Source organism: Cyphomyrmex costatus, unplaced genomic scaffold (genome assembly GCF_001594065.2).
Source record: "Cyphomyrmex costatus isolate MS0001 unplaced genomic scaffold, Ccosl1.0 scaffold568, whole genome shotgun sequence".
NCBI lineage: Eukaryota > Metazoa > Arthropoda > Insecta > Hymenoptera > Formicidae > Cyphomyrmex > Cyphomyrmex costatus.
Window position 1 is genome coordinate 1,535 of NW_017279864.1, and position 15,794 is coordinate 17,328.

Consider the following 15,794-nt stretch of genomic DNA (forward strand, 5'->3'; position numbering starts at 1 on the left):
CACGCGCGCGTACATAACCTGTGAAAAGCGCGCGCGGACATAACCTGCAAAAGCGCGCGCGCGGCGGACGTAACCTCGCTTCGCGCGCTCGCCACGCGCTCGCCGCGGCGACGGCGCCCGCGACGTCGTCATGGCGACCGCCCCGGGCGCCCCCACCAGCGAGGCGCGACCTTCACACGCATTTTTTACCTACACACGCACACACGCAAACTCGCACGCACACAAACAAAAACGAGCAACGCCATTGGCTGTCCCAGTCACGCACACACGCAAACTCGCACGCACACAAACAAAACCGAGCAACGCCATTGGCTATACCAGCCGTGGTCATTTCTAAACGGTTTGGTATATACCTAGCATTACTACTACCGTGGTTCTGGGACCGCTTCCTCTCACTCCCTCTTATAGGCACTAGCCATATAGTAGTATTACATATATGCTTTCAAGAGACTATGCTCCTTCCAGTACTATATGTTCTAAGGCAAGAACACACCTTCTTTATTTCACCATGATAGATGTTATATTCGGCTTTAAAAAGAAAGAAAGCGAAGATGATAAGTGCAAAAAGTGCAAGCAACACGAACAGACCTATTGTATGACCAAATATCACGCTTATTATCCATTTTTGAACAGCTTATACTTTTAACCTTTTAACGAATAATGGAAAGGTTGGCGATATTTACTTTTAATCTATTTCAGTCGTTTCCACCGACTAAAATTTAATGTCAATTCGCTGCCACTCTGGTAGAAGTTGTGGATCGAAGTGGAAGTGAAATGAGCAGAGTCAAACGTATTTCCATCGAGTTAAATTTGGTTCTACGCCGTATTAGGTGCGAATTAATGCTTCGGTGGAAACTAGACCACAGACACATCTATGATGAAACTGATTCTACAATGTTGATATTGTCGGTAATCGGAATTAAATATTATCTTCATAAGTATGAGTATCCGGTCTTAGGACTACTGAATCGACTCATTTACTGAATTCACACTGCATCCGATTTTTATTGTACGACGATTCTGCAACCAATCAGAAAAATCGTACCATCGATACGAAGCAAAATTTTGTTTTCTGATTGGTTGCAGAGTCGTCGTACGACGAAAATCGGATGCAGTGTGAATCCAGCAATTGACCTAGTTTACACCCAGCCGTCCAATCCCAATTCACTTCGACGTGAAGTGGATTTATGGAATGTTTACACCGAATTTGCTCTACTCCGCTGAGAAAAGAGGATTGAAATCAGTCGAAACTAATCCGTTTACACCCAAGAAATTTCGCTTCACTTCGAAGTGAATCGGGATTGGACAGCTGGGTATAAACTAGGTCATTATAGAATCAACATAAGATGTATGAGAGAACGGTTCCCCCTGCATCATTGAGTTTTAACCCCTCTTTCTTAAACTAGGGTTTTAGTATCCGTCTTTTTCAAAGTTCTATGGGCGGAGCACAAAAATGGATTTAGTAGGACGAAGAACTTCAATCATATGAAATTTTTTTACAATAAAAGATGAACTATACGCCTCCTGCAATTTTTGCAAACGGAACCTAAGTTATAAATCTTCTATAACAAACTTAAAACAGCACATAAAAAATAAGCATCCATCTATTAAATTAGGGGTAATTATATAGAATACGGGCCTCACCTCCGATTTTGATCTAATTAGGCTCATTCGACGCGTTTTCACTCAAAATGAAAGAATCCGGAAGAAATTTATAGCGCTCGACCTCGTGAACCGAGATATTAAGCGTTAAAGTTCGAGATTTTAGAGGTTAAGATATCTGTCACTGCTTTAAAAATAACAAATTACTGCTTTAGAAACACAAAAACACTGCTTTAAAAATACAAATTCACTGCTTTAAAAAACAATTCACTGCTTTAAAACAATAGTGGAGTCCCCCCGCAGGGGGGCGGAATCCACTGCATCCACGCATACACTTTTAACGTAGAAGTAATATGCGTGGATACAGTATGTTCCACTCCCTCAGTCCCTTTATGATTATATTGTTGCTGTAAAAACAATAATTCGCTACTTTAAAAACAATAGTGGAATCTCCCAGCATTACGTTGGATTTTGAAAAGTGCTGTTATACTTCCAACCGTTATTGGAAGAGTTAACTATGAAGGATGCCGTTTGATCGGAATGATGGAGTCATTTAATCTGACGTGTGTGTATCGTGGATTGCGTGGATTTACGTTGGCTTGACTCGCTTTTTTGCGTATTAACATGGAGTTGGTTTGGGATATGTATATATTTTTTGTAATTTAATTTCACTGAAGATGACTGGAATTCAGTCGAAACGTATGAATTTTGTAATTTTGTAATCTTTTGAAAGAGATTTTTTAATATATTTATATTTTAACGCATTGACAACCGCGTAGATTTTAAATTTACTCTCACTTGCCTGTTTTGTAATATAAATAAAAGTAAAGATATAACTGTGGAAGACAAACTAAATTAATATCTGATTGAATAGACTATATCACAGAATCAATTTAACTTCATAAATCGTGGTAATATAAATAAAAGTTATGTAAAGTAATATTGCATAAAGGAGATCATTAATTTTTTTTTTTTTTTTTTAATTTAAGAGTCCTTCAAGTTATCCTTTAAAGGTTTAATCCAAAATGTTAATCTATCAGGAGATAAAATAGAATTGTAAGGTTTCTGAGTTACGTTAAATCCTGGAATATCTTGAATTACGTAACGATTTTTATTTAGAGCTTTAGCTACTAAGAGTGCGGTCGAGTTGCCACTACGAATACTTCGAAGCGTTTCTTGATTGGTTAATTTGTAAAATTCTTTCTTCTGATTGGTTAATCAAACGCTTCGAAGCATTCGTAATGGCAACTCGACCGCACCCTAAGTAAGGACCTTTATAGGATGTCTTGAACTTTCTTTCTTCTTCGGGTTTATTAGAAGTATCCCGTACCAGTACATAGTCACCGGGTTTATAAACGGACGGAGTTTTATGATGCTTATCATAGTACGACTTATTATAATTTCTAAGATTATCAGTCGCTTGATATGCGATATCACGCTTTTGATCACGAAGATCTTCAATCGATTGATCGGATAATGTTGACTTTAAAACATCATTCAAGAATCGAATTAACGGAGAATCAGTTTGATTAGTTTTCTCGTAACCAAGTAATAACATAGACGGGGAATTTTTAATAGAACTATGGAATGTATTATTAATTATATATTGCACGGTTGCAACTTTATCTGACCATGTTTCTTGATCATCGACTAGCTTACGCATTGAAGATTTTAAAAATCGATTAACACGTTCACAAATTCCATTGGCCCAGGGGGCGGCTACAGCTATAAGACGGTATTTAATATTACGCTCATTCACAAAAGACTTAAATTCTTGAGAGGTGAACGAAGTACCTCTGTCTGAAACAAGTACGACTGGATTTCCAAAAATGTTAAAGATATTAGTTAACTCACTAATGGTTTCTTTAGACCTTATTGATTTGACTGGAAGTAACCAAGTAAATCTAGTAAAAGAATCTATTACTATAAAAATATGTTTATGACCAGAATCAGATACTTGCAATGCACCAAAATGGTCGATGTGTACTGTATGCATAGGAACTTTAGGTAAAGGAGATAATTGTATCTCACCTTCTTTAACATGAGACGATACGTTTGACATCATGCACGTTAAGCAGTTTTCTACATATTGTTGAATTCTTTTCCTCATAGAAGGAAACCAATAATTAGCAAATAAACCTTGGTATGTTTTTTCAATACCGCAATGAGCATTCTCATCGTGATAAACACGTAATAAATTCACGATCATAGATTCAGGAATATAAAAACGTAATTTATCTGGAAATCTACGATATACCAAACCTTTGAATAGTTCAAAATTATCGTGATCACTTTTTTCTAAGAATTCTGCTATGAGACGGATATGCGGATCAGCAATTTGACGAAATTCTAATTCTTTTTCTAGTGGCATAACGTCCACAGGAGCGACAGCACGACTAAGAGCATCTACATGCGTCATTTTTTCTTCTTTTCTATGTACCATTTTAAAAGTATAACTTTGTGATCGGAGTGTCCAACGAGCAATGCGGGGATTTAAGTTAGCCTTATTTACCGCAAAGACTACTGTATGGCAATCTGTAACAACAGTAAATTCCAATCCATAAAGATAGATATGGAAACGTTCAATTGACTTGACTACAGCAAGCATCTAAAGTTCAAACGAATGGTATTTGCTTTCGGCTGCATTAGTCGCTTGACTGAAATAAGCTACTGGTGCCCATAAACCAGATTCCTGTTTTTGTAATAAAATAGAAGCGATAGCTATAGAGCTAGCATCTGTATGCAATTCAGTAGATTTTTTCGGATTATAAAGCTTGAGAACTGGAAAAGAAACTAAAGAAGCTTTCAATGAATTAAATGCACGTAAACAATCATCATCAAAGTTAAAAGTAGATGACTTTTTAAGTAAAGAATGCAAAGGTTTAGCCGTAAGAGCAACGTTACGAATAAAACGTCTTTAATAGTAGTTAATTAAACCTAAGAATCTTTGCAGATGATGTACATCCTTGGGAATAGGAAAACATTTCACTGCTTCTACATGTCTTTCACTAAGAGTAATTCCATTATCTGATAAAATATATCCCAAATACTCGATCTTGGATTTCAGAAATTGACACTTTGAGAAATTAACTTCAAATGAATATTGTTTTAATAGTGTTAAAGTTTGTCGTAGCACTTCAAGGTTTTCGTCAATTGAAATAGAAGGTATTAAAATATCATCGATATAAACTAACAATTTATCTTGCGAAATTAACGGTTGTAAAACTTGTAATAAACGTCTCTGAAATTCGGCGGGTGCTTCAGAATAACCAAATGGAAGTTTTAAATACTCGTATTGCCCATCGGGTGTTGCAAAAGCGAAATATTTCATATGATCCGGATGAATGGATATGTTATGAAATCCATCCCTGAGATCTAAAAGAGTAAATATTTTCTTATCACCTAGTCTAGCAAGACAATCTTCTATTAACGGAAACGGATATTTTTGCTTAACAATACGTTCATTAAGCGGGCGCAAATCTACGCATAATCGCAACTGTCCATTCTTTTTACGAACTGAAACTACACGTGCGCAGTACGGTGACGTACTCACTTTCACTATATTACGCTGCATCAAATCATCAATAATTGCATGTAATTGAACACGTTCTGCCCATGCGAAACGACGGGGGGCAAAGGCATAAATAGAATTATCTTTAAGAGATATCCTTACATTATAATCATCAGAAGGCTTGTTTACCGGTGTATCGTTGACATTTTTAATAATATCACAGACTTGTTCATCTATTTTCAAACCAAAATCAGACTTAACGCTTGAACAATTAATAATTAATTCGTCCTTTACATCAGATTCATAGATATCTGCTGAAGCTACTTCACTAATCAATTGTAAACGTTCGCGCGAATTTAAGTTAGAGGACTGTATACTAATGTTAAATTATTTGTGACAAGGAAATCTCTTCCCAAAACTACATGAGTAGACCAATTATCGTCCTTGATAACATAAAAAGAAACATTTAATGTAACTCCAGGTAAGGAAGACAGAGAAATATTTACCTCTTTAGTACCTAAGACTTGAAACATATAGAGAGTTACCTAATGTACGGAATTTTTTATTTGATTGATTCATAAAAGTATTATTTTGACCGAAAAGAATTTTAGCAACAGAATCTTGAATAAAAGACACGGGACTTCCGGTATCTAAGAGAGCAAGTAAACTACAAGAAGTATTATTCACTTTTTCAATTTCGGTAACCTGGTCACTTATCTCAAGTTGACGCTGAGTATTATCATTTACGCAACCAACTGCAGATATACTTTCTTCCGGAGCTGAAGGGGATTCCGTGACAGACTCCTCTGATGTCGCAGCCACAGTAGCAGGGGTGCGTTCGGAAACCTATTCCTCAGAGTAGGGATTAACTTTGTGAGGAAACGTCACGTGACCACTTGGGTAAATATGGCGGTCGATGAGAAACGAAATCCTTGCCGAACGATTTAGGGTAAAGACTGAGGGAAAAAATGGCAGAAAATTCAAAAACAAAAAGTATAATTATTGCTACTGCAATAGTTATGGGGATACAACTTATAAAAGATTGTGAATATTCAGAAACGTCATCTTCATCGGATAGTGAAATTGAAGAATTATTAAAGGTTAGTTATTGCAGTTTAAAGGTTAGTTACGTATATTGTTATTGTGCAGAATGTTTTATATTATAATATTTATTTATTATAGAAGTTCGCTAAAAGGAAGAAGATACAGCGTATTGAAAGATATATTGAGAGAGTTGTATCAAATTATACAAATCATCAATTCCAATCTCACTTTCGGATTACACGTACCACATTTGAAGTTTTATTGACAATTCTTGGTCCAAACTTGGAAAATAATTTGGACACTGGTAGGCCAACAACGTCAGTAGAGAAGCAATTACTTTCAGTGATTTGGCTCTTAGCAACTCCTGATTCTTATCGGTATGTATTTAATGTGTAAAATATACATATAAATGTATATCTATCTAATATCTATTTTCTTTGACACAGTAATTGGGAAAATAATATAAATATTTTTTATCTGCTTTATATAGTACATCTGAATAGGAATCTGAAAAAATCTATAAAAAATTATTTGTGTTCTAATAAAACAAAAGTTATAACAAATTTATAATCGTAAATTGTTTCCACAATTTCAGAAAACTTCCTAGTGGTCTGAACTTTTTACTAACCTTTGTGTACTTAGGTTTATGCAAAAATAATGTCGGGTTTTTTGTTTTAAATTTTGACGTTTTATTGTAGTACACTAAGATTATGTTCAATTACGTTCATGTTATATTATTTTCAAGCGCAGATTCCGCTGTATTTATTATGCTCATAATTTTGTTTTCGGTGTTACTTGCATTAAATTATTATCAATAATATTAAAAATGAAGAAGGAGCAATTCCGAGTAATTTTTTTGTACGAGTTCAAACTATAGACTCTAAAGCAGCGGAAACGAATCGAATAATTAATGAAGCATTTGGTTCGGGAACTACAAACGAGCGGGTAGTACAATAATGGTTTCACAAATTTCGTAACGGAGATAAGAGCCTTAAAGATGAAAAGAGATTGGAACGGCAAGTACCCATTGATAACGATCAGTTGAAGGCAATTATTGAATCGAATCCATTAAAAACGTTTAAAAAAGTGTAACAGCGACAACAAAATTATGAGCATAATTAATACAATGGAATCTGTGCTTGAAAATGGTACAACATGAACGTATTTAAACTCAGGGAATGGAAGTAACTCGTTACTTGTAACGAAGTTACAGTTACAAGTTACTTTTTTGGTAACTTTACTGGTAACTGCGTTACTTTCTTTTTTTGGTAACTGTAACGGTAACGAGTTACATTTTTTGGGTAACGGTAACGAAATTTACAGTTACTTTCGTCGTTACTTTGCACACGATTGAAATATAATAGTTTTTTTTATTATTAGAACAGTTGTAATTTCAATAATTCATATATATTGTTCTGTATTTCTGTGGACAGGTCTGTTGGAGAAAGATTTGATATTAGCAAATCTACCTTGTTCGCTTGCTTTGAGCGTGTAATTGGTACTTTAAATAGTGTATCCTCTGAAGTTATTTGTTGGCCAAGGCAAGAAGAACTTGTAAGAATAAAAGAAAAATTTAAAGCAATGGGTGGTATTGATGGTGTTGTTGCAGCAGTTGATGGAACGTATGTGCCAATAAAAGCACCCTCGGAAAATCCAGACGTTTATATTACGCGTAAATGTCAATACGCCATAACATTACAAGCAATGTGTGATTCTGATATGAAATTCGTTGATTGCTTTGTAGGATACCCCGGCTTAGTTCATGATGCTAGAATTTTTAGAAATTCTGATATATATCATTTAATATGTGAAAATGTTAACAAATATTTTCCTGGAAATGAATTTATTTTAGCAGATAAAGCTTATCCAGTTTTAAAATGGTGTATTCCTCCATACATTGATCGAGGAAATTTAACGAGAGCGCAACGTCATTTTAATGAGTCAGTGTCGAAAACTAGACAAACAATTGAAAGAGCATTTGCTTTATTGTTTGGAAGATTCCGACGACTAAAATATCTTGACATGAACAGAGTTGATATGATACCTGCAACAGTTATAGCTTGCTGTGTAATGCATAATTTATGTATAGATAGTGGTGATAGTTTATTGAATGAATATATAAATGAAGGAATGAATGATGTACAAAATGAAAGAGAAGAAATTAGGGGAATGGAAGATGGAGAAATCGCTAGCAGTCGACGCGATGCTTTGTGTAGAGAATTGTATCGAAACCTCGAGTAATATTATATATTATATATGTATATATATATGCAGAGTTTGGCAGGGTTTAATAAAATTTCATAAAACATGAAAAAATTGTATCATTGTTTTATTAAATCAAAAACTCCATATTTGTTCAAAAAATAAATATGCAAATTTTACACTACTATAAATTACAAAAAAATTTTGTTGACTTGTATATATTAAAAATTTCATTAATACTTTGTACTATACAACGGTCAAGTAATTTTTTAAGTAATTCGTAGTAGTGTACAATGTTATTTCTTTTATTTTTTTGTATTACAGCCAACCGAAAGAGTATCATTGCATATTCTATTAATGTTATCGGCTTTGGTAGATTATAGTATTTAAACATAGAAATTAAATTAAACGTAAAGATATTTATAAACTTTTAGATTTCAAAAACAAATAATATACTTAGAGTGTAAATAAAAAGAATATAACATTAAGTTTCTGACTTTAGTTTCTATAATCTATGACAAACTTTCGCAAAATATGTACTTCTTTTTATACTTATTATAATTAATTTGTACTTAATGTTTTAACCTTATAGATATTTTTAATATATATTGCTTGCCCTGAAGCCATCGGAAAAGAGAAGTTAATACATAAATCACAGTTAACGTAGCGCGAAGAATATCACAGGTTCACCTAGTGGAAAATATTTAAAACATAATAAAACATTTGGGTCTTCTAATTAATACTATAATTGAAGAATTTCTAAGTAAAAGTATTTCTTGATCTTAGAGTTTTTTCAGTAACTCGTTCATAACGTTCTGGAAAACAGTTATACTTTCACGTTTGAATTGCTTGTTTCTCAAGATGTCTGCGCTCTTTGGCCTCTTCTCTACTATTCAACTTAGCTAGTAAATCATCACTTGTATTCTTCCTTTTCTGTCCTTTTCTTTTCAAAATTGTCTCTTCTTTAACGTCAATATTTTCCACATCTTCTATCTCAATTTTTTCGTTTGTTTTTACTGTAAAAAAAGAAAAACAGAAAGAATAAAGAGAAACAGGGCTAGGAGCCAATAAATTCTTTAAAAATCTTATATATTAATATTATTAGTTTATTGTGCATATAAAAATTACAAAGATTTGGTGAGACAAATGTGTATACACAAAATGGCAAGGCACCAGCAAAGCTGCTGATATGAAGCCTCCCAGTATAAAAGATAACAATTACGAGTGTAGTATGATGTACGACAAAAAAGGCAGAGAGAACGTGTATGAATGTTTATAACTTATTGGATTATATACAGTGTTACATATTAGTATTACAAAGTTGATATGAATTTTGAAGCACGTGAACGGAAAGAAGGAAGTGAAGGGGATAATCGGATAAAAGATGGTATCGCATTGTAAAATTTTGTGGCGGTATAAGAGAATGCGGCCTTAAATTTGGATGTACGATGTCTGGGATAGGATAAGGAATCTTGATGACGAGTGTCAGGAGTGTTATTTGAGTGAAAAGCTTTCATTTCAGCAGCAATTTTTTTCCACACTGCTTCAGCTTTTATCATTGTGGATGTAAATTGAGTACTTGCTATATAAATGTATGAGTAATAATGTACTTTTATGGGTCCATGTAGCTTTACATGATGTGCCACTTGCATTTAACAAAGCGTCATCAAAATCAAATTTGTAAATTCAATAAGCATAAAAACCACGCACAAGATCTATTTTGTGAGGACTTATTAAAGTCCGTATTTTATTGTTAAAATATAAGTTTAAACGTTTCGGTCATAAAAATTTGACCATCTTCAGTATATAGTTAGGTTAATATAACATTAAATCAAAAGATTTTCTTTTAGAAGATATTAAAAAATATTGTAAAACTCTGCAATTTCTTTATCATAAGGTGATATTTTGCAGAAAATTTACAGATAAATTTGTCCACTGAAGTCATCATAATATTAATAGAATGAAGGTATACATACTTTGACATTTTACTTTTGATGTGCTGCAAACAGAGACTGGTTTAACGTTTGGTTTTTTACCAAATAAATTGTCTAATTCATCAAAATATTCGCATTTTATTGGAGTTGAACCAGTGCTCTTAGGTCCCATGTTGTCTATTTTTTTTAAATAACAGCGCTTCATGTATTTCATTTTATCTTTACATTGACCAGATGAAAATTCGTAGCCACCAGCTTTCATTTCAGTAGCAATTTTTTTCCACACTGCTTCAGCTTTTATCATTGTGGATGTAAATTGAGTTTCGTACTTGCTATATAAATGTATGAGTAATAATGTACTTTTATGGGTCCATGTAGCTTTACATGATGTGCCACTTGCATTTAACAAAGCGTCATCAAAATAAAACAAATTTGTAAATTCAATAAGCATAAAAACCACGCACAAGATCTATTTTGTGAGGACTTATTAAAGTCCGTATTTTATTGTTAAAATATAAGTTTAAACGTTTCGGTCATAAAAATTTGACCATCTTCAGTATATAGTTAGGTTAATATAACATTAAATCAAACGCATATTATAATACAATATTCGCTTACATCTGTTCGCCGTATTACAAAATTTCTTCCTGGTACAATAATCTCAACATCGATATTCGTTCTTGTCTCAATGTAAATTTTCTTTCCAATTATTGCGAATTATTATTTTGAAGAAATAATAATATATTTGCTAATATATTTGAAATATATTAATATATTTGAAATAATTAATATATTAAAAAGCTAATATATTTGACTTTACTGGTGTAATGTACGATTTTTCTCTGACTCTTTACTCAAGAATTGACGGATTTTTTAACGAAACATAGTCTACCAACGATGTTTCTTCAAAATAATAATTCGCAATAATTGGAAAGAAAATTTACATTGAGACAAGAACGAATATCGATGTTGAGATTATTGTACCAGGAAGAAATTTTGTAATACGGCGAACAGATGTAAGCGAATATTGTATTATAATATGCGTTTGATTTAATGTTATATTAACCTAACTATATACTGAAGATGGTCAAATTTTTATGACCGAAACGTTTAAACTTATATTTTAACAATAAAATACGGACTTTAATAAGTCCTCACAAAATAGATCTTGTGCGTGGTTTTTATGCTTATTGAATTTACAAATTTGTTTTTTATTTAAACCACATTTTATAAAAGCGTTATATACGTCATCAAAATGTTTAGGATTGCAATCTTGCTGGGTTTCTTTTTGTGTTGCAATTTCAGTAGATGATTGTAAAATGTTGTTACATAAACCCATATTTGAATTTTCTGTAGATTTGCTTATATTGCTCTTATTAGAAACTTCATAGCCGTAGTCTAACAGAAATGTTTTTATTACAGCATCATTGATGCTAACATACATAACGTTTCCATCTGAAAAATGGATAATGCAATTGTAAAATGTATAGAAAATGATTGTTTTGATGCTTTGATGCACATATTAAATTAAGATAGCTATTCATGCACAAAAACTGGTAGCGAAGACATGCCATAAGCTCAATAATACATAAAACATTTTTTATTTATACATATACATATATATGTATATTCCAGAAAAGTTAATAGTAAATAAACAGACTAAACTTATTACAGACTCTCTCTCTCTCTATAAATTACGTCAAAATAATTAACTTATAAATAAGAATACATGCGTTAATAAAAAGGATTAAACAATTTAAATAATTGCATTTACTTGTTTTATCTTGTAAAAGAACTTTTTCTTTTTTTGGTATCAAAGATCGAAGTTTTCTCTGTATTTTCTACCACACAATGTGATATTTTACTAATATTTATTATTTTATTCATTGTTTTGTATGTAATACACGCTTTGACTATATAACCTCAAAGAATACACGTAAATATGTTACTTGGAAAGTTATCGCACTTGTGTGATTTGATGCACTGCGCAAGACAGGTAATCTTTCCCGCACTCCCGAGTGAGGTACACAGGGAATACTCTGGGAATTTTTCCCATATGTTTCCGAACGCTGTTGGGAATGGGAAATGGGGAAAAAATGACGTTTACGAACGAGTTTGGGCAAACCCTACCCTAGGGAATAGGTTTCCGAACGCACCCCAGGAGAGCTAGAACCAACGGTCACTGTACTAAGGGAGGAAGGTGACTCCTTTCTCTTCAACTTGTAACAATTGTCTTTGGTATGTCCATTACGCTTGCAGTAAGCACACACTAAATTTCTGGAAGTGTTGTGTGAAGATGGTTTCTTCTCTTAAGCGGGGAGCACAGACTTTTGCATAACGCATAAACCATATACATAAAGAATTTGATTGGTCCATTTTCTTATGCATGAGTCAGTGGACCAATGAAATTCCTTATGCACATGCTTTATGCGTTATGCAAAAGTCTGTGCTCCCCGCTTTAATGTTCCTTTGTATTTGCAGAATCTTGTTTATCTCGGAATTTATCTTTCCTCAAAGGAACAGGAGAGTTACGCTTCGGCATTGCACTAGCTGCCATGGTAATACTGTGCATCCGATCCAAAAACTCATCTATTGAATTTCCTCGTCCAACGAGGCGGCAGAGCTTCGTATTGAAAAGTTAGTAATACCACTGATTAAAAACTGAATGATTTCCCGTTGAGGAAGACGAAGAGGTTGCAACAACTTCATTTTCTGTAACACATATTGTGGGAATTCCTCCTTGCCGAGTATCCATTTTCTTGATTCCACTTTTTGCAAGGTATCCTGATAAGAAGTTCTTCTCTTAAAACGTCTAGATATTGCGTCTTCAAATTTATTCCATGATTCATTGACTATTTCAACATCCAAATCTAGCCAATCACGAGCAGATTTTTGCAATTTTTGAGTTGCAGCTAACAACTTGACATTATCACTGACTCCGTGAATCAATGCAATCTTTTTAACTCTTGACAACCATATATCAACATCTTCATCTTGCGTTCCCTGAAAGGCTGGTAATTGAGATGCCAAAAGAGAAACAGCTTGTGCCGGTGGCATAGAGGCAAGTTCTGAACGCTGAGACCGTGAACGATTATTCGTGAACCGACTCTCACCATCAAAGTTAGCAGGAAAAGCATAATTCCGCGAGGTTTGTTGAGTATCACTGGTAGGCGGCACAATTGTTGCATTCGAAATTTCTTGTAATAGCGGATTATTGCCACAATTTAAAGTATTCGGCGGCAAATCCGGAATTCTAAGAGCCAATTGCGAGACTCGATCCGATAAAATCGAAACTTGTTGCATCAAATGACGCAGAAGCATGTCAGACATATTCGTACGTGGTGGGGGATCTGTTTGCAAAAAACAATCTTCTTCCATATCCGGTATACTTTTTCCATCGGAAGTAATCGAAGGAATATTTTCAAACCCAGAAGCATTGTTACCCAAAAGCACATCTATGCATTTTTTCTTTGTAGATTCCTCTGGAAGATTAAATTTCTTCAACTCATCTTTGAGATCTTTGAGAAGCATCTTCTCATACTTAGCACGCAATGCATCCATAGCGAAATAAGCACTTGCGAAACAATGGCGTCGATTAACACGACAGCAAGCAAAAATGGCGAACTATAGCACATTCAATGGCAACATGAAAGTGATGGACCCGAAATTCAAAAAAGATGTGTGATTCACTTCACTGCACTATACTGGCAATTATCAGTAAACCACTATCAGACATTAATGATCAATGATCAATGTTCATCCCACTTCTGAATTGAAACTGTAAGGAATACAGAAGAATAAAGACAGACGGAATTACCGTCCTCGGACCTCGATTTATAAGCTCACAAGGATAAGTTAGGAATGTCAGGTAGGAATGGAATGGCAAAAGAGAGCAAAGGGATATGTCTTAGATAGCGGAAAGATTCTCACACACTTTACTAGGTACAACACTGATATATTTTACGTCGGCTACACTCGAGGTGAGGATAGCGGAAAGATTCTCACACACTTTACTAGGTACAACACTGATATATTTTACGTCGGTTACACTCGAGGTGTTTACATGATGGAGGTCACAAAGAGACTCTGAGTACCCGTTAATCTTTCAAAAATAACTCAAGCGGCCAATCACGTCAGCCTGATTGCTTTCCACCAATCGGCGGCAACTAGTACTACCAACCTAGTTAGGAGTGTTGGTGACGACTCGCAACGCGCCGTCTCTCGGAGAAATTCGGAACTTATTCAATAACGCTGTGGTTACCTACAACTTACCGACCTATATCTTACACGCGTCAGAACGTGATCTGCTCTATCAGCCATTGGCCTCGTTTACACCTAACAACCTGACCTATACCCTAACCTATATCCCACCTAAGGGTGCTGTCCCATGATATGGAAATTACACCGGAACGGAACAGTGAGACCAATCACAATCGCAGAAAGGAAAGTAGAGTAATGATTGCAGAGCTCTGATTGGTCTCACTGTTCCGTTCCGGTATAATTTCCGTATCATGGGACAGCACCCTAAGAAAGGTCTCGTATGGAGCGTTTACCGCATATAGACCTATAATATTTTTGGGCCTAATGTAGGTCGCATTTAGTCCATAGATATTTATATAACACTAGATCGCTAACTTCCCTATATACCGTGCATAAAAATTGATTCCAAAACTTATGTATTACGAAGCGTGACGTCGGAATGAAACGGTCACGTGGTTATACTATTGTAATATGGCCGCGGTAAGTCCATATGGGCGATACGTGAAACGTTCGTTTGTGCATAATTTTGCAAAATTTACAATGTCATTATCGTGTCGTGTTAAAAGTTGCCGCCGTTTAAGTGGAAAAGAGAATCAGGACGTAATATTTCATAGGTAAGTCGCAATCATTCTCGTATTTTATTGTAGAGGTTATTGCAATCATAATCGATCCTTTACCTTAACTTTTTAATAATACGGACAGATGCTCAGATTTCGCATGTCGAGTAAGTGAAAATAAACTTATAAATTTACTTTCGAAAATACTAAGGAGTTTACGGATTATCTTTTGTGAGTATTGTAGTTTACTTCATCATTTAGCATTAACAATAGACACAGAGACAATGTGTAAACCACTTAGTATTATCTCATATATTCATATAAAATTATATCATACAATTTATCTTCTTTTAAACTTTTATTTTGGTAAAAATGTAGATTAGGGGAGCCTCCTCCAATGACCTTGACCTTGACATATGTTGTCAAGGTCATGATCCTGAGTGACCTTGAGGAAGTTTTAACCGTCGGACCTAACTCGTTAAAAAGTTATTAACCAAAAAAGTTTCAAAATTAACGTATTATTTCTGCTATACATGTATGATATGAACAGGGAATGGAAGTAACTGTAACGAAGTTACAGTTACAAGTTACTTTTTTGGTAACTTTACTGGTAACTGCGTTACTTTCTTTTTTTGGTAACTGTAACGGTAACGAGTTACATTTTTTGGGTAACGGTAACGAAAT

At 34.3% G+C, this 15,794-nt stretch overlaps 2 protein-coding genes across 2 annotated transcripts; one reads left to right on the top strand and one right to left on the bottom strand.

The window, feature by feature from the left end:
* Positions 1-7,703: 7,703 nt before the first annotated feature.
* LOC108779258 (putative nuclease HARBI1) lies at positions 7,704-8,437 on the top strand. The gene has a single exon (XM_018546643.1). The coding sequence runs from the start codon at positions 7,739-7,741 to the stop codon at positions 8,396-8,398; it is 660 nt and encodes a 219-aa protein (XP_018402145.1). The 5' UTR covers positions 7,704-7,738; the 3' UTR covers positions 8,399-8,437.
* Positions 8,438-9,091: 654 nt separating this feature from the next.
* LOC108779259 (uncharacterized) lies at positions 9,092-10,549 on the bottom strand. Its single transcript, XM_018546644.1, has 2 exons — positions 10,336-10,549; positions 9,092-9,375 (listed from the first exon to the last, which is right to left on the bottom strand). Exons 1-2 carry the CDS (start codon positions 10,505-10,507, stop codon positions 9,194-9,196), a joined length of 354 nt encoding a protein of 117 aa, XP_018402146.1. The 5' UTR covers positions 10,508-10,549; the 3' UTR covers positions 9,092-9,193.
* Between the last annotated feature and the right edge of the window lie 5,245 nt (positions 10,550-15,794).